At 51.3% G+C, this 19,512-nt stretch overlaps 1 protein-coding gene across 1 annotated transcript in view; it reads right to left on the bottom strand.

The window, feature by feature from the left end:
- Window positions 1-19,512, bottom strand: part of ITGA11 (integrin subunit alpha 11) — a 124,845-nt gene that overhangs the window by 43,290 nt on the left and 62,043 nt on the right. Inside the window, exons 4-10 of the mRNA XM_004276237.3 lie at window positions 15,622-15,713; window positions 12,830-12,944; window positions 10,093-10,220; window positions 8,812-8,960; window positions 4,171-4,315; window positions 3,630-3,795; window positions 2,242-2,312 (exon numbers count right to left, since the gene is read on the bottom strand). Of these exons, the coding sequence (XP_004276285.2) occupies window positions 2,242-2,312; window positions 3,630-3,795; window positions 4,171-4,315; window positions 8,812-8,960; window positions 10,093-10,220; window positions 12,830-12,944; window positions 15,622-15,713 (866 nt within the window). The remainder of the gene's footprint in view (window positions 1-2,241; window positions 2,313-3,629; window positions 3,796-4,170; window positions 4,316-8,811; window positions 8,961-10,092; window positions 10,221-12,829; window positions 12,945-15,621; window positions 15,714-19,512) is intronic.

Genomic DNA, 19,512 nt, shown 5'->3' with positions numbered 1-19,512 from the left:
TAGACTGTGAGCTGCTGTCAGCTGAAATGTTACCTTCGTCTCTCTATATATTGGGTTGGCCAAAAAGTTTGTTCGGGTTTTTCCCTACGATGTTACGGAAAAACCCGAACGACCTTTTTGGCCAACCCAATACATCCCCAGTGCCTCGCACAGAGCTGGGCGGGCACACGGGGAGATGCTCAAAAAATGACCTCGGAATGGAAGATGGAGACGTGGGACATTCACCCTCTCTGGCTGTCCCCAACATCAGGGCTGCTCCGAGACCCGCTCCCCAAGCCCGTCTGTGCTCAGACTTCCCCCAGGCCTGTGCACACAGCTTCCTCTCTTCTGCTTGCTGCCACCCATGGCTGCTGAAATCCTTGTCCTCAGGGGCCTGCCCGAGTGCCAGCCTCCCCCGATCCTTCCCTGACACCCCTCTCCCCTAGCCTGGACCTTTCCTTCTGTAAGATCCTGATCACATGTTGCTTTAATTAGTGTTAGATGAGTCCAGGTGGTTCCCCATTGAGCAGGGGGCCTCCACAGGGGCTCCGTGGATAGGGGGGGCCTCCTGAAGTTGAATGCCTGTACCCAGGAGAAGTCTGTAGTTTCTGTTATCTTACTCACCAAGCTCAGGACTGCGGTTCTGCATTGTTTGCAAACTGACTCCTGTTTGGCAAGAATAATTTCCGCTTCCTTTTGATACCTTAGTTGCATTTGACAAATGCTTGTTGAATTTAATGAAATTGATTTTCCTTGCTGCATTTTCCAATCAGCCCTGACCCCAGAGTCAGGAGACCAGGGCTAGTCCAGCTGGAGCACAGGACTGGCCGCCTGACCTGTACGAATGGATGCCCTCATCCCTCCTGGTACTTGGCCCCTGACCCTCAGACTGGGAGCTCCTTGAGGGCAGGGCTCTCACCTCTGAACCTCCTGGCATCCAGCACAGGGCCCAGCACAGAAAAGGCAGTGAAAAGATTTGCTGACATAACCACTTAAAATGGGACAACTATTACCATCTGCCTACTTTGCAGGGCTGTTTCTGAGCATGAATGAGGCACAGAAATTTTCTGGAAAAATTAAAGTGCTCGGCACATATTACATGACTGTTATCAATATAGGGCAGTTATATTTATATTTTGCTGTATTCAAGCAGGCACGAGACAGTCCAGATGCAGCTCAGGAAACGCTGAGTGTGAGTCGCGTTTCCATCCATCTGCCTGCTGTCTGCTGTGCATCTGTCCCCCTCCCTCCGTCTTGAGATCTATGACTGAGGCCCCCTTAGATTCCAAATGCTCTCACGGAGCAGCTGCTCGTTGTTGGGGAGAGAGCATGAGACTAATATTTCTCTCACTTCTGTCACTTCAGCAGGTCACTCAACCTTCCTGGGACTTGGCTTCTTTATCTGGAAACTGGGAACAAGGAATCCTGCCCTGTCCACCTCACAGAGGAGTTGGGAGAATTCGGTGGGTTACTGAAAGTGATATATAAGCGGGATGGACTGATAGGCATTTTCTGGCAAATTCGGAGGCGCAAGTCCACTCCCATGGGGGCCAGCCTGGGCAGAGCTTATGCACGCAAGCCCAGGACACCTGTCTGTCCAAAGCATGCCACGGGGGCATGTGCTGATACTGACAACACAGGCTTTCCCTGCATGGTACTCCCAGGCGGGGCTATAACCCCAAATAGCTTATAAAGCATGCAGCTATGGACTCCTCTGCCCCTCTGGCAATCCTATGAGGTTTCAGCCTCATCTTGAGAATCAGAACCAGGTGAAGCACATGCCCCAGACAGAACATGACCCTTGTGACACCGTATGTCTGCTTGGGACCTCTGCAACACGATGCTGAGTCCGCAAAGAGAGAAGCCCATGTGGGCTGCCTTCCAGAGCACACCTGGCACATCTGGACACCCTCCCAACATCGTTGCAGGGCCGTGCCCCTGCACACACAGGCCACCTGGGGCATGCAGGGCACTATTAGAGCCCAGGCAAGTGGTTTCGCCATGTTGACCTAGTTTTTGCATGAAGTTCTATGGACTGATTGGGACCCTTGGTCCTGGTGGGACACGTCCCCATGCATGGGGGGGCTTGAGACAGCTTATTATAAGTTGATGACCTTGACATCCCTCTTCTACCCACAGAAGACGAGAGGCAGAGAGACCCCAAGAAAGGGGGATGAGAGACAGCCCAAGAACGGCGAGATGATGACCCAGAGAGCTGGGAAGAGTGAGAGGGCAGGAGGGCAGCTCTAAACCCATCCTTACCTCCACTATGTGAGAGGAAAAGCCCGTCTGTGACATCTCCAGCCCGAAGGAGGTTTCATTCTTGTTGGTGCCTGAAACAGAGGGACAGAAAGATGTTAGCTCCGCACCTGATTTCTTAGCACCAGACATGCCTGCAGCTCAGTCCCCAGAAGCACTTGCAGGGAGGTGAGAGGGGGCCCCAGGCCTGAACCAGCTCATCTGCCCCAGCAGCAGGCACCTTCCAGGTGACCGTGTAGGTTTATTATTAGCAGCTCACTCCCTGCTGAAAAGAACTTGAAATGACTTGTATTACAGGGCACGCATACTATAGGGATATCAACGAAGGGGAAAGATCCAGAAAAGTGCACGGAAAGAAGTAATCTGCATTGTTGGCAAGAAATGGAATTTCCCACTTTGTTCATTCCTACTGTTCACCAGATTTGGTTCCAGATGCTTCTGGATGGTTCCCAAATATCAAATTGACCCTTAGGAGGAAGGCCTGTCACCACCACAGATTTGCAAAGGAATCCCATGCGTGCTGAAAGGTCCTCCCTGCACAGGGCCTCCTGATGTGTCATTGGAGCCAATGTTCTCGTCACGCAAGGCAACCATTTCGAGAATAAACTCACTGATTTGGACGTTTAATTCTAAGGTGAGGGTCAAACAGGTTCATACTTTCTATTCCTTTATCATGGGTTATGAGGGCTTTTCTTCTCTTTCCCTGTGTCTGTGGCTTGCCATTTCCAGTGCAGAGCAGACTGCTTGGGCTCTGGGATGCTGCCCTCTATCTCTTTTGAAAATCCTCCCATATGGTAGAGCCCAATATGGCAAGGGCCCCTCTACAGCAATATATGGTGCAAACGAGACCCACGCAAATCAAAACTGCAGTTTGAATTATTAAGGAGGGAGGCAATCTGAGGAAACCCCGCAAAAAAGTGGAGTGGGAGCAGTGGGACTTGGGGGGCGAGCGTTTCAGGCGGTGGAGCCTGGCTCAGCTGGGCTCAACTCGAGTTGCCAGATAAAATACGAGACGCTCAGTTAAATTCGAATTTCAGACAAACAACTAACGGTTTTTTAGTACAAGTCGGCCACAAATGTTGTATTTTATATTTGCTAAGTCTGGCAATGCTCGTTCAAACCCCAATTCCTTCCTGAGCTGTCGGAGCTCCGGCAAGTCATTTGGTCCCTTCGAGCTGCAGTTTCCTCCACAGTAAAAGGAGGGGCTGTTTGGAAAGTGCACAGCCTCACATCCAGCACAGGAGCACTCCAGTGTTGGCGGTCATCACAAAGGGAGGACTCCCGCTAAACCCTCCCATGCCGGGGTGGGGGCGGGTGGCTGGATTTCGCTCTGTGGGCTTCACCTGCTGTGAGCCCAGGAGCCTGGACCCCTCTCGAGAAGCAGCGCTCACCTTCCAAGCTGAAGATCCTGTCCCCCAGGGCGTCGACAATGTCCTTCAGGGCCGCCTCATCAGTGACGTTGAAGAAGTGCTTGTCATCGGGGTCACTGGCGATGTATTTGATTTCATTTAGAAAAGCTTCTGGATTGATCCCCCTGCGGTTGTAGTAGCCCAGGACCTGCCAGGGAACAGGGGCAGGGGCGACAAACCGGGACATGGCACAGACCTCCCCACACACCCATGGCCCCAGACTCGGACCCTGTTCTAAGACAGGGTTCTGGGACTTGGGAGTGTTTTCTAGTTTTCAGAGGTTTCAGAACCTCCCTGGCAATGGAGAAAATACACCCCACAGCTGTTGCAGATAAACCTGGGCAGGACAGAAAGGAGATTCTCAACTGCTCTTTAGGAGAAGGTGTAACAAGGAGAGGCCCATCTGAGGGCCTGGATGGCTGGTTCACTGCCCAGAACCACCCCCCACCCCAGAGTTCCCAAGGGGTTGATGGCGAAGCCTCTAGAGGGTGGGCAGGGGCAGGACAGGCAGGACAGGACTCACGGCCACAGCGTATCTGGTCACGTTGTCCCTCTCGCTTTGCTGGATCACCTCCTCCAGGTCTGGGCTGTCGTGGGACTCCCCATCCGTGATGACAATCATCACCTTCTTGGCCCCTTTCCTTCCACCCTTCTGGAAAGCCTCTGAGCTGGAACCCAAGCACAGGGGGAGGGTCACAGAGGAAGGTGGGGATGGGGCAGGCCTGGCGCTCCTACTGCCTCGAAGCCAGGGCTAAGCCCCTGGGCAACCCTACACGGTGTTGGGACCTTGAACCAAAGAAGCTGGATTGAGATGCCCAGGCTACTCGTTCGCCAGCTGCTCAGATGCATCTTAAATCTGCTTGTCTTTAAACAGTGACTTTGAAAAGCCCCTCTCAAGTCCTGATCTTGCTGTTTTGGGGAAGCAGGGGGACGGGGTGGGTCTGGGAGGGGAGTTCAGGGTCAGGTGGCCCTAGTTCCACGGTTCAAAAACCCAGCCACACATTAGAATCATCTGGGGAGTTAAAAAAAAAAAAAAAATAAGGGATGCCCAGGCCCCACCTGGACTCATGAAATCAGAATTTCTGGAGTGTGGCCTGGGCACCAGCATTTTTCAAAAGTTCCAATGAACATCGGAGTTGAGAACCACTTCCCTCAGTTCTGAAAAGGTGATGTGCCAGAGCAACTCAACAGCTAAACCATGCCGTTCCGTAAAACGTGTGTGACGAAGCCTGACAAAGTTCCGACGTTTCCCAGGAGAACCACTTTGATTCTACTTTGGGGACTATTAAATATAAAATTCTATGACAAATATTTCTCTTTCTTGCTTTTTCTTTTGTTTTCAATGGCCGGAGCAGGTGCTTGGCCTGCCTGCCGGGCAGTCCAACCAGGAGCCGGGGGGCTGGCGCTCTATGGACTCTTGGAGCTGGTGACTACGAAGCAGGAAAAATTGGCTCCTGAACCATCACTGGCTCTTGGTGCCTGTGTGAGGCCAACTCTTCTTCAGACCATGAGGTTCTGAATTTTTCAATAAGGACCTAAAAATAAATGTTACCTTTAGATGCTGCAGTGAGTCCTCAAAGGTCTGACCCACAGGTTCAAGCACCATGATGTCAGGTTAAATCCCATCACCCTAAGGCTTTGGTTACCAGGGGTATCTTTTGTTACACAGCAAGCTGATGAGCTGGTGTGCGTGATTTAGATGTTAAGGAATTCACAAAACTTGGAATAAACTAGTTCAGAGCATCTTCAAGCTACCAGTTAAGAGAAACAGACCATCTGCCATTCTCTTAGCAATTCTATGATATTCTGGATATGCTGGCTTTAAAAACTCCTCTAATTTTAGTGTGAGGCGTGGACTGAAGGGGGGCAGAGGCACACTTGACATGACAAAATACAGAGAATATTTTGGGCTTAAGCCTGACTCAGTGGAGGGAGAATGCTGCTAGTCCTTCAAAGGACGCTCGAGATGCTTCCGTGACTTCATTGGAGGGCCAGGTCCAGGAACAAAACTCCAGAAGAAAAAATATGGCAGGGGAAAAGCAGGCTTTATTACATATGGAGCCAAGGAAATTTCAGAATCATATTTCCATAGAGTGGAATGGTGTGAATATCTGCAAGAATCTGTAATAGCATAAATATTGGCATGAATCATCAGATTTAAAATTGTGAATTTGTATTGTGTAAAAGACTTGGATTTGTCGCTTTGTAAATCAGACTATAACTTCCTGGAATGCAGTGAAAGCTTCATACTCACGACAGTTTCCATGAACCTGGAAGCCAATGTGACCCCGTGGAGAAAGGTCATATCACGTCTCCTTTCTGCTCAAAACCTGTCCTGGCTCCCATTTCTCCCAGGTCCTGATAATGGCCCGCGAAACCCCTGGTAATCCCTCTGAGCTCCTCCTTCTGCTGGAATCTTCACTGATCCTGGAACCACCAGGCATGCTCCTGTTTTAGGGCCTTTATCTGAGCTGCTCCCTCTTCTGGAACCTCCCCTGCCAGGCACCTGCTTGGCCAACTTCCTCACCTCCTTTAAGTCTCCACTCAAATGTCAGCTCTTGGTGAAGCCTTCCCCGACTACTTGGTTAATACTGATTAAATACCTGCCCTCCCCAACCTGCCTGACTGCCTTTACCAGACTCTATTTTTCCCCTATAGCTTGTATCTCCCTCTAGCATACTAGCTATTTATTTGTTTTTTTGCTTATTGTCTGCCTCACCCTCTAGAATATCAGCTTCACAAGGGCAGGATATTTATCTGCTTTGTTCACTGATCTATCCCAAGTGTCTAAAACAGTGTGAGGCACATAGTAGATGCTCAATAAAAAGTGTTGAGTGAATGAAGGTGGCATTGAAGCGCTGTCCTGCCCCCTCCCCTCAAAGCCACACATGGGTGCCAGGCTCACCTTCATGCGCACATTTGACGATGACACTCAAGAACCTTCAGGGGCCAATCACACTTGTTTTAGCTACAATGTTATAACTCTCACAATCTGACTCCAAACCATCTTTGCAGCTGCAGGGTTTACTACTCCCCAACACGAACCATGCTCAGAGCAAGGCTCTGAATGTAAACGTTCCTCAGCTTTCCCTCTCCTCTGCCGTTATTGGGGCAGAATGTCTTCTGTGGAATGTCTTCTCTCCATCTCTCCCTGCTGTAATCCTGGGGTCTGTCAGATATCCCCCATCTTGGCAGTCCTCTCTGATCCCTCCCTTGGAGCCCTCCTCTCTCATCCTCACTGAGTTAGGGTGACGCTTACCAGCGGTCACGGGTTACCCTCTTTATAACCCCTCAAGTCCATGGCCTGGATCTTTGTACTTTAGTAGGTACACAGAAAAGAAATACATTATGAATAGCTGAGTGAGGAGAGAAAACCTTTTACCTGAAAAGGCACCAGCTGTAATTTGGGACCCAGACTTGGCCGGGAAGATTAGATTTCAAAGTTCACTTGAGGTGTAGATCGCACACCCCAGCAGTGCTCGTGAGTCATGATGGTTCAAACTACTAGGTGAGTCACACACACTTGACCTGGGGGAGAGGGGCTGCGAAATGAGATGGAAGCAGTGTGCTCCATCCCGGTGGGAGTCAGTTAGCTTCTCACTGATAGCTCAGTGGGCATGGGCTTCCTCCGTTCCCCTGGCCACTTCACAAGAGCCTGCTTGGGGTCTCAGGGACTCACCCCCATGAGGGCCCATTTCTCATGAGGGTGAGTAAGAGCCATCTTTACACAGAGGGATGCTCATTTAGGAAAAATGCTTGAGCAGGTTTTATCAGTGAACAGAAATACACTAGTGGAGCAGTAACTTAATCATAAAGAGTAGTGAAGTTGGGTGACTTTCCTGGTAGTGCAGTGGTTAAGACTCTGCGCTTCCAATGCAGGGGGCCCGGGTTCGATCCCTGGTCAGGAAACTAGATCCCACATGCGTGCCGCAACTAAGAGTTCTCATGCCAGAACTAAGAAGCCCATAAGCCACAACTAAGGAGCCTGCCTGCCACAACTAAGACCTGGTGCAACCAAATAAATATTTTAAAAAAAAGAGTTAATCTTTTGACCACATGAAATCATGTTACTACTAAATAGCTTTCACATTGTAGCATTCTGCTAAATGCTACATTCGACTAACCCTACGTGAGGTGGGATTATAAGGTAATGGGACGGTGGTCTCAATGAACATAGCAGAGCTCATATTCGTAGGTGTAAAATTTATACATTTAAAATCTAAATGTCTTGGACATAGTTACCGTAGGAGTTTAGGCCACAGCTGGAAAGATCTGGGGGAATTGACTTTAAAAATCATTCACTGATTCCAGTGGGGGTGAGTACAGTGTTCTGAGCCATGGCAGAGTTACTGGAATAAGCATGTAGCTACCTGTCTGGATGACTAGAGATAGCATTCATTATTATTGTGAGCTCTGGTGTGATGTTTAAGGGAACAGCCTCATTGCTCTACAATCTCAGATGTCAGATTTAACTATGTTCTTCGCATTCTACTGATGACCAACACCCCACAAGAAGATTCTGCCCTCATACAACCCACACACTTTTCATAGGGTCTCTGTGGCAGAACATATTTCCTGAAGTTGACTGGAAATCCCAGCCCCAAAATGCTCTTCTGTAATGTGACCTTGCCATTCCTCCATCAAGAGGGGAAATTAAATTCTCTTCCCCTTGAACCTGGGCTGGCTTCAGTGACTTGGTCAATCAGAAGACTAGAGCAGAAGTTATATTCTGGGGCTTCTGCAGCTAGGTCATAGGCAGTCGAGTCAGAGTTCCTGTGTGGATCTCCTGGAAAACTCACTCTTGGGATGCTTCCTCTCAAAGCCTGGCTGCCACACGGTGAGAGAGCCAAGCCACATGACTACGTGTGGGTGCTCAGATCACCAGCCTCAGCTGAGCTCCCAGCCAACAGCCAACATCCGCTGTCAGCCACATGAGTGTGCCATGCTGGATGTCCAGCCCAGTCGAAACTTCAGATGACAACAGCCCCAGCTGACACCAGCCTTCAACCACACGAGAGAACCCAAGGGAGAACTGATCAGTTGAGCCCAGCCAATGCCCAGAACTTTGAGGGATTAATTATTGTCTCTCCAGACACTAGATTTTGTGGGGCAGCAAAAGATAACTGTAACAGTATCTGAGATTTAGAAAATTTTTTTTTTTTACCGAGCAAATTCAATGCCAAATGCCGTCCGGGTCTCTGTTCCTCCTCTCTGTTCAATGTGACTGGCAGCTTCCACCACATCTTTTACAGACCTGTAGTCATTGAGGTGAAATTCATGTACCACGTCTTCTCCGTACTGAACGACTCCAACCTGCAAGTTAGAGGAGAGGGAAACAGGACATCTTGACCCCTGAAGGCTGGCGCTTTGGTGATGAGGTTTCCTGGAGTCATCTCTCTGGGACGGTTCAGGAGTGAGGAGGGCTGGGGACCTTCCCAAGGGAGAGGAACTAAGCAGAAGGGAAGCAGGTTCTGCACAGTTCCAGGAATGAATGGCTGGCTTGGTGAGGCAGGTGGGAGGTGCATATTGAGAGAGGAGACTGTGATTTAAAGAAAGGCCCAGCAGATTGAGTTTCTTACTTAAAAAGACAAAAGTGGAGCACAGAATTGAAGTCTAAAATCTTAGGAGCAGTGTGGGTGGAGGGCCATGGCATTGTTCACCGAACTCTGGAACTAAGGTTCTTTCAAATTTGGAAGAGAAGTTTGAAATATTAATAAGACTCAAATATTAATAGCCTCAAAATAAAAACCTTAAAGAATAAGCAAAAACCTACCTATAGTAGGACTAGAATGAAAAAATGTCACTGTCGGATGGGCCCACAGAGTTTATTTGGTACAAGTGCATTTCCAATGCCGGACTTTCATCCACCGTACCCTAAAAGATGATCTCCCAGTGGTGGGGAACTCATTACTTCATGAGAAAGCCCACTCCCCTTTTAATGGCGCTAATTGTTACAAAATAATTTCTTAGATTGAACTGAAATCTGCCACCTTGTCAGTTCTAGTCATCAGTCCTCCTTTGGCCTGCCAAAACAGTACGGAATAAATCTACCCCCTCGTTAGCCAGGCAGCATTTCTAATATGTGCCGGCAGCGCTGACCTCTTCCCCTGTCTCTTCTCCAAGATCAAAGTGTCTAATTCTCCCCTGTGCCTCACCCAGCAGGGTGCTAGTGTCTTCTCGCTCTCTGGCTGATCAAAGTTTTTGTTAATATGTGGTGTCTATCCCAGAGGACAGTGTTTGACCCACTCAGTGATGCCTCCCCTACGCCGTCCCCTGATGTGCCCAGCAGAGATGGGTATCCTGGGCTGCAGGGCCCTGAGGCTAGCCCTTTCACCTACACCTTTCTAGCACATGTACAGATGCTCCCCCCCACCCCAGGGCAGCATCTGCCATGGGTTTTGGGGGGGCCTTATTTGGAGGAGGAAAGAGTCCCAACCACACTCACCTGGATCTGCCCAGGGCCAATGTAAAACTTCTTCAGGATGTTGATGAGGAAGTGCTGAACCTCCACCCAGGGGTAGATGCTGTTTGAACCGTCCAGGACAATGATGATGTCCATGTAGGTCTGGCACCCTGGGAAGTGGGAACATGGTCACAGCTACCCAAGGAGCCAGTGTCTGCAAATCTCTGATCCCCTGGATGACTGTCCAGGGAAGCCTGGCCTGGGAGCTGTCCTTGGGCTGAACATTTATTTGGGCAATGTGAGTGAGGAGCCCAGGAATTCCTGGCTCTGCCCCACCGTTCTGCACTGGCTGTCTGAACAAAGCATGAATGGAGCCCTACTGCCTCTGCTCCTCCACAGGGACTGACCGCCGTTAGCTGGCCAGTGTTTGGTAGGCAGCCAACAGTGCCCAAATCAGTACCTCATTATTGTATATTTTACTGTAATGGGTAGGCTGGCATTACCACTTTCAGCCCAGATGAATGGGTTTCACTTCTTAGGAGGGAGGCATGGTGTAACAGCTAGGAATGTGGAATCTGGCGTCAGACTGTTTGACCCCCGGCTTTGACCCTGGGCAAGTTACTTAACATCCTGGCATCGGTTTTCTCTTCTGTAAAAGAGGCATATCGATAGTAGAGGATTGCCACGAGGAATTAACAAGGTGGTGCTTCTAGGGCTGAGCACAAGTAAATGCTCAAGAATCTTAGCTTATCCTCTTTTTATTATTTTTTTTTAACCAAACCACTTTGTTAATGTAACAATGACATCATCAGGTCATTATCTTGCTGCTTTGAGCCTGAAGGTTTCTCTATATTCTTGTAATATTAATACCAAATTAAAATGAATAATAGAAAGCAACAAAGAAAACATGAAACATTGGTAACCTAACAAATTAAAAAACTTCTTTACATCTAAGTAATTTATTTCTGTTTGTGAAACCGCAGGACTTACCTTGAATAAGAGATGATACAATCTGATACGATATATACTATACTGTGCCACATTGAAATATTGGGCATCTGCTTATTTTTACTGGAGAATTTCACACTGTTTTCAAATCTACTTTACAGCAATACAGCAGGGGCCTTTGTGAGTTAACCATTCCAGTAACTCCTGCATCGGGAAGGTGTAGTATGTTGATGTCAGAGCTCACCAGGAGGGGAAGGTGGTGGCTTTGAGCCTAGGCGCCTGGCACAGGTTCTGTGTCTGGGAGAGCACTTTAGAAGCGTTTCGATGCTCAGAACCACCTCCGCTTTAGGAGAAGCTGTGTGTACACTCTGGTCTCGTCTGCACACGCTGCACGCAGCATGTGATGTCCCTATACCTCCAGGCTAACGGTGCCTGATAGCTTTGTCCTTCTCCAGTGTGCTTTCGCCCCACACCTGTGGACTGAGCACCCGCCATGTGCTGCAGCGCCATGTGGTGCCGGCAGCCACAAGGACACGAGACAGTAACTCCTTGACTAGGAGGGGTTTCTCATCTACTGGTAGGGGCCAGGTTTCTTTTATTTTAAAGCCAATTTTATTAGAACACATTTATTATTACTGATTTCTTTCTTACGATTTCAAATTTTTCATTTTAAGACACATTGGGAAGAACCTCTGTGGTTGCTAAACATGGCAGAACACGCCTTTGAAACACACGCACGTGCGCACGTACACACGCCCTGCGGCTGATCCTAGACCTACTGAATTAGATCCTCCGTGGTGTTGGCAGGGGTGGCGGGGGGGTGCCCTGGGATCCGGATCTGCTGAGTTCCCAGGGCACGGCTGCTGGTCAGCGGGGTGAGGAGGTCTCCGCCACAGGAGATTCTGGGAGGTTGAGATGGTCACACCTTGGCCCAGAGGAAAGAACCTCTGTAGGGGGTGACACACCTCCCGTGACTGGCTGCGAGCCTCCTCCCAGCCCCGGCACTGCCTCTGCCTCTCCCGCTGACGTTTTGTAAGAATAGAATCGACGCCTCCTCGTGGCCCCTGAGGGGACCATTTTCCAGCCCCTGCTGGACTGACCTTCCTCCTCCCTCCCCCCGAGCACCACCTTCCCATCTCCGACTGGGCCCTGGTGCCTGGAGGGAGGCTGCCTCTAGCCAGAAGTGCTAATCCCCTCACCCTCAATGAAACGGGCAGCAGCTGCTTGGGTGCTGGTGGTGAGCCCACAGGAAATAGTGAGGCTCGCAGCCAAGCAGTCTGGGCTTGCAGGAAGCAAGGTCTGAGCGTTATTTCCCCAGACTTTCCTGGCAGGTGGGGAGAGACTGGGAGGTTTTGTGTTCCATGAGGCTCTGGGAAAGCTGGGCAGCGCTTCCTCATGTCCAGGAACACTGATTAGATGGGACTATCACCAGGGGTAGTTCTGTCCTCCTTGGCCCTCCACCTACAGGGCAGCTGCATCCCATAACATCAGAGGGCACCACGCACACTACAGTCTAAGGGAACGATGTCCCCAGACTTCGGCAGTACGCAGCTTGCCTGATGGACATGGTGGGCCAGGAATCTCTTCCTCGCTTAGGGTGGGTTTGCAGTGAGCCTCTCTGGCTGCCAGGATGGTCTTCATAACCTTAGCTCATTTGCCCCGGGAGGGTGGGCCAAGATTATTACCCCACAGGTTACCCAGAGAGCCGGAGCAGGGCGGGGCTAGGGTCCAAGTTCTGCTTTGTAGCCATGGGATAGTGGTGACCAGAGCTCGGAGCCTCCCATGGACTGTCGGTCGCTCAGCCCAGGTCTGCAGATTTGAAGCCACTTACTTTGGAGAGCTGGGGCCACGGTCTTGGAGAACCTGAAGTTGGAGTTGACCCGTGAACACATCCCTGTGGTGTAGTAGGAACTCCCACACTCATGAGACCAGAGGGGGCTGCAAGCCTGTGAAGCACAGCATGGACCCCCCAATCAGCGGGGGGCCTCAGGGAGGGTCCGGGCCCCATAGCCTTCGGCCCAGTCCCAACCTCCAAGACCCAAGACAGAATCCTCCGTCTGAGTGCTGTTATCCTTAGGATTTAGAGGGTCTTCTTTGAGTCTAACTGAAATCTCTCTTGCTGTAATATGTACTAGTTCCCTTGGTTTCAGGTGAAATGGAGAAAAACTAACGTTAGAGTCCTCCTTTGTTGTCTTTTCAAGGGTCCCATTCTCCACCCCATCATCAGGTTGTGACTCTCCTTCCCCCTGCCCACCACACAGGATGCGGGAAAGCATTGTCATCCATGGGAGTGGACCCTTCAAGGGTCTTTCTGAAGAGGTCGCCTGAAGGTCATTTCTGGGCAGACCTCCAGGACAGGGTACCCAAAACATGCCCATGGCTCTTACTAAGGAAAGGAAAAAGAACGTCTCTGCTCTTTCTCTGAAATTTGCTACCAAAAATATTGATGTCAGCCCCTCATTTACAGACTGAGTGATGAGTCCCTCTCAGAGTAAGGGTCATTAAAAATGAAAGCCCAGGGCTTCCCTGGTGGCACAATGGTTGAGAGTCTGCCTGCCGATGCAGGGGACATGGGTTCGCACCCCGGTCCAGGAAGATCCCACATGCCGTGGAGCGGCTGGGCCTGTGAGCCATGGCTGGCCTGCACGTCCGGAGCCTGTGCTCCGCAACGGGAGAGGCCACAACAGTGAGAGGCCCATGTACCGAAAAAAAAAAAAAAAAGAAAGCCCAGCTTCTGCCTCCATTTTTGTCCTTCTGCTGGAAAACTCGACTAAATTTTGTGCTCTAGTTTCCCTTGGTTTGGAAGAATAATTATTCCACTTCCAATCCCTTTCTTTAATTAGCTTCCTTTTTTTAAACTCAGATTTTAAAGGTTTTGTATTATCTGTGTCCTTTGTTGAAGCTCTGGTAAATTATTTTTGGAAGTGGGGGAGAATGAATCATGGGAGAGTAGGTAATGGATAATGGCTGGAGGGCTGGAAGGATGATGGATGGACGATGGATAGATGAATGGATGATGGATGGATGTGGGAGGGGATGGGAGGATGAGGGGGTGGACTGACATGTAGACAGATGGGTGGATGAATGAATGGAGAGATGAATAGAGGGAAGGACATTTGGTTGGGGGATGGGCTGATGAGTGAATGGATGAGTGAATGAGTTAACAAAAGTTGCTATTTATAAACTAGGGTCTTAACCTACCCACAGAGGCCCCAGGGGTTGTATCACACTATCCCTCTTGGACCTTCATCCCACCTTATGAAGTAGGTGACATCAAGTTAGTAGGCGTATGACAAGGAGCCTCAGAGGGAGAATAGGGTCAGACCAAAGCCCCTGACAAGTACGCGTGGACAGGGCCAGGGGTCCTGTTGCCCTCGGTTGGGGATGATGGGGGCTGTGGGCCAACCATACATCGAGGCACCTCAGGACTCTCCCTGGCAGAGCCACTATGCTCTTGTCAAGTCTCTGAGCATCCCAGTCGTCTCACTGCCCTGATGTGTCTGATGCTTCACACCCAAGATGTCTCATGTGTCAACAGAAATGAACTGATGGGTGAGAACAGAGAATGACACAAGCCCTCCCATCTTAAAATGAGCAGTGCATTCTACTGGGCTTTCTGGGTAATTTTTCTCGGAAACCTCCTTGCAGCTACTCTAGGAACTATCAGTCCCAGCCTCACCCACATTCGTGGTGGTTCACCCGAACGTGATGGCAAGGGGCAGGCGGTGCCAATCCGTCACGCCACCCGTACTCTCCCACTGTGTGCAAAGCTTGCATATGCTCGCCTGGGCGGGGTGCAGAGATCTCCCAGCACAGCCCGCTGCTGCCTTTCTGTCCCAACATCATGTTCACACTACTCATTTGCTTATCGTCTCTCCCCCAGCCAGAATGTAAGCTCCAGGAGGGCAGGAGCTCTGCTGACTGCTGAATCCCCAGGGCTTGGCATCAGGCTCTGTTCATTGTAAGTGCTCAAAAAATAGTTTAAATCAATGAATGTCTCTACCACCTCAGCCCAAGTACCCCCTCCTCCTTCTTCCTTGCTAAGACTAGCCTCTTCTTTAAAAACAAAACAGAAACCTCCTCTGGGAAGCTTTCCCATCTGATCCTATGCAGTCCAGGTGGCCCATCCCTCTGTATCCTTCCCTCCGCTGTAGTAAATCTGAGTTCGCTCATTTACGGCTTCCCCTCAAAGTCTTCTCAGGGTGTGTGGTGTGTCCTGTTTCTTTCATCAATTCTGGAGCAGAGATTCAGCCTCTGCCTTGCAAATTGGGCTCCCCAAAGGAAAGGACAGACGCCCCTACCACTGGACTGTTGAATATCTTTATTTATTCTTATTCCTTTGCAGGCTATCTGCTTTGCACTCCCCCCCAGCCCCAAAGGGAAGGTACACGAAAGGGCTCAATCCTTTTTCCTGCCTGAACTGTACCCCCCTGAAGTTTAGGGCGCAGCAGGCAGAATGGCACAGGCAGGAAGCCAGAGGAGGGGCTGCTCCCCGAGTGCACGTGGACAGGCAGCCTGGTGGGTGGCCATGCTCAGCCACCACACGCCCCTCGCGGCCCCAAGCAGAGGGCCTGTGGGGCAGGAAGGGCTCGGAGGGAGGGTGGGTGGGTGGGTGGCTCTTACCAGGAAGCTGTTGTCCTTGGGGTTGGTGGCCAGGCTCAGGCCGAGACGCATGTTGTCTTTCCTCTCGGACACGTTGGATAGGGTGACCCTTCCTGGGGTGGGAAGGAGAAACTCAGCCTGCAGCCCCTTCTGCCTGTCCTCTGCCCGGACTCTGCTGCTGCCGCTGGCCACCAGAGGGGCACGAGGTCGAGTCGGTACCAGGCAGGGTCCTCCCCCATTCTCCCTGCCCCTCTGGATGCCTCACTCGCCTGCAGGTCAGGGCAGCCTTTCACAGTTTACTAAGGCCTTGCCCAGATATGGTCTAATTACCTCCTCTCAACTCTCTGTGAGATGAGGACTGCAAGTCTCAGAGAGGTCACGCAAACTGCCCAAAGTCACACAGGAGGCAGATGGCAGAGCCTTCCATCTCCTCGTCCAGAGCTTTCCCTCCCCCAGCCATCCCCCTGTGCCCCACCCCACACAAACCAGGGCTCCCCCGAGGCTGGTTCCTCTATACCGTGCCTCCTCCACGTTTTTCTTTAAGGCAACCTGCCATCAAACGTAGCAGTCCCCTGCCCAACTCTCAGGGTCCGGTTCTCCGCTCAGCTGATAAACTGACACACGATAGCTGATTCTTTCTCACAGGGAGCAAATCGCCAACTTGACAAGAGCCTTCTAGAGGCACAAGGTCTTGCCCAAGAATGCCATTGTGTGGCCGGTCCCCAGAGGAGTGTTCAGGGGCAGCCAACTGGGTGGAGGGAGCGGGCTGTGGAGATTAAATTTACTAAGCAGATTATATTGGGGAAGGTTTTACTAGATCATTCTGTCAGGCCCCTGAAAGGAAAGAAATGAGCTTGGATTCCCCAGAAGAGAGAGAGAGAGAGAGAGAGAGAGAGAGAGAGAGAGAGAGAGAGAGAGAGAGAGAGTGTGTGTGTGTGTGTGTGTGTGTGTGTGTGTGTGTGTGTGTGTGTGTGTGTGTGTGTGTGTGTCTGGCGTATGCGTGCGCACACATGTGCAGACACTTGCCGGGGAGAGTTGAGGGGGAAGTGAGTTGGGTATTTTGTTAAGCTGGAGCGAGCAGTCCTGATCTGCTGTGCGCAGGATCTAGATGTGTTCTCTGCTTCAGGGGAGGGGAGTGATCTCTAAGGGCTCAGGAGCATTTAGCTTTGTTGGCGATTGGAAGTGTGAAGAGTTGGCCGACCCTCTGGGGCCCAGGCCAGCAAGACCTGGGGCCGGGCATGGGCAGAGGCCAGAAATCCAGACCCTCGACTGTACTGTGGGCTAGGGTGGGGCGGCTGTTTGTTGTTTGCTGTCCCTTGGTTTCCTTCAGTCTGTAGTAAGGCTCCTTTTGACATCCAGCCTCTCTTGGCTGTTCTACGAGGGCCTGGGATTGCTTTCTGGTTTGTCTGTCCAAACCAACCGGAGAGAAAATAATAGTCATAACCCTGGTGCTTTTATGGTGCCTTATCATTTACAAAGTGCTGCGCCCACCTGCCCTCTCAGGACCCCCTCTCGGTCCCGGGAGACCCAGGGGTCACCATTTTCATTTTACAGAGGAGAGAGTCAAGGCGCACAGAGGGTTAGTGACTTCTATAAGGTCGATCACTGATAAATGATAGCGTGGGGACTTGAACCCAGCAGAGCCAACGTTACATCCCGACTTTCCCCATCTGACAGCAGGGCCGTGGCTGCAGAGGGATGTGGTGAGAAGTCTGGAGAGGAAGCTCCAAGCCCCAGCTGGGCAACTTCCTCCCCTCAGCGGCTTGGAGAATTCTGCCCCCCATTTATTTAAAGGGTGCGTCCCCCACCTCACCCCACCCCCTCTCTTCCGGCCTTGTCTCAGTGACTGAGGTCCTCAATGAAACTGTAGTCCAGGAAGCAGATGGCATGGTGGGCAAGACCCTTGCATTGCAGTAAGAAAGATTCAGGTTCAAGTCCAGCTGCTTGTGGATTTGGAGCGGTCACTAACCTCCCCTCTGTGACCAGGAGAGACTTACACCTTTCTCAGTGGGTCTGTGTGAGGGCTGGGCATAAGCCCCTCCTCACACAGGGCTTGCCTTCCAGAATCACATCCCCTCCCCCTGAGCCCCTGCCGCTCAATGAAAACCCTGACTTCAAACAGGTACTGGGAAAAAAAGCACCAGAGGTAGGTAGACCCTTCAATACTGAGGTGTGAATAACTGACACCCACTTCCCTGGAGAGAAAGGAAAGAACATTCCTGGCTGAGTGGGGCTCAGAGCCTGGAGAGGCCATAGGAAAAACTAGGACTCAGGTTTCCTTGCCTTGCGTTTTCCACTGTGGGGATAAACTGACAGATGGTCCTCCTGCCTCCTCATTGGGAGGGAAAGAAACTCTCCTCAAATGAGGTGCTTCCTGACCAGTACTCTTCCTCGGCCTCCATGCACTTTGCTGCCCACCGCCTCCCAGCTTAAGCCCCAGTTTCAGAGTCTGATGGCATCATGTCTCCCATTGTCAGCAGGGGCTCCTCCTCCTTTGGAGGGAAATTAGGTCCACATTGGAAACCAGAGCGATAGAGGAACCTAAATGATGGGTTCATGGTCTTGGTCCCCACCTGGACCAGGGGCTTTTCTCAGTGGCCCAGGCCCCAAGCTCAGTGCGCATGTCTACCACCACCCCCTTGCTCCCTCTGCCCCAGCCTTCTTTCCGTCCTCCAACGGAGCAAGTTCATTCCTACCTCAGGACCTTTGCACTTGCTTCTCCTCTGCCTGGAATGCTGTGGTCCCACTTGATTCCATCTCACCATCGGACCTTTGCTCAAAAGTTACCTGCTCAGGGAAACCTCCCCTGATCACCTTGCTAAGATAGTACCCGCCCCCTACCTCCTCCCCACCCAGCCTCTCTTATCATAACACCTGGTTTATCGCACAGCATCTCTCCCCACCTGAGATGATCCTGCTTTCTACTGTAGTGTGTCTCCTCGCTTACTGTGCCCTCCCAGCAGAGCCCTTGGCTCCTTGTTCCCTGCTGTATCCCCAGTAACTAGCATCGTGCTTGGCACATACTAGGTGCTCATGAAAAGCTGGGGGACATATTAGACCTGGGATGGATCCTAGGGTCACACATAAGTGAACCTAGGCTCAGAGAGAGGATGTGAGCTCCCCCTGGACACACAGTGAGGAAACTGTACAGCTGGAAGGAGAATCCAGCTTGGTGTGTTTGGGAGCCCGTGCTCTCAGGGTGGTGACGGCCGGGATCCACAAGCCGCCAGCCGGACTCCCGCCCGCCCTGGACCGTTTCCTCACTGAAGCCTGGGCCCCCGGCTGTGCTGGGGTTTGAACTTCCTATCCACGGCTCTGACACAGATGTGGCCAGCGGGAGCATCCAGCACTATGTGCTGGGACAGCTGGCTGCCCTGGGGATCTGGTTTCACATGCCTTCTCTTTGATGTGGCCTTTTCATCCATCTGCTTATCCTTAAAGCTCTGCCATCTCCCCCCCACCCCCCACCGCCCCAGGCCCTGTTTCCCCAAAGCCTCCCCAGGGGAACCCACTCCACTGCTCTAGGTTGGAGGCTCCCCTCCTGGAAGAGTGGGAGGCTGAGGGTCCTGCCCTGGGGAAGGCCAGTCCTGGAATCACAGCTTCTCAGCCCAAATGGGACATTTGCTCCCTTTTGAAAGCAAAGTGATGGCCTGGCCACTGTCTGACCTTTAGGACAAAGCAGAAGTGCTTTAGAGGAGTGGTGCGTGCGCTTTAGTGGACGCAGGCTGTGCGCACACGTGCGCACGTGTACACGTAGATTTACAAGGACTTGGAAGGCCTTGAGGCTGCTCAAAGCGTCTCCCCTGTGCCCCAGAGTGCTTCGGCGAGGAACAGAGTCATCATTTCAGAAAGGCAGTGCTGCGCAGTGGTTAAAGGGTGGCTGCAGATGGCCTGGGTTGGAATCCTGGCCTT

The sequence above is a fragment of the Orcinus orca genome, chromosome 2 (genome assembly GCF_937001465.1).
Source record: "Orcinus orca chromosome 2, mOrcOrc1.1, whole genome shotgun sequence".
NCBI lineage: Eukaryota > Metazoa > Chordata > Mammalia > Artiodactyla > Delphinidae > Orcinus > Orcinus orca.
This window is presented reverse-complemented; position numbering and strand designations above follow the sequence as displayed.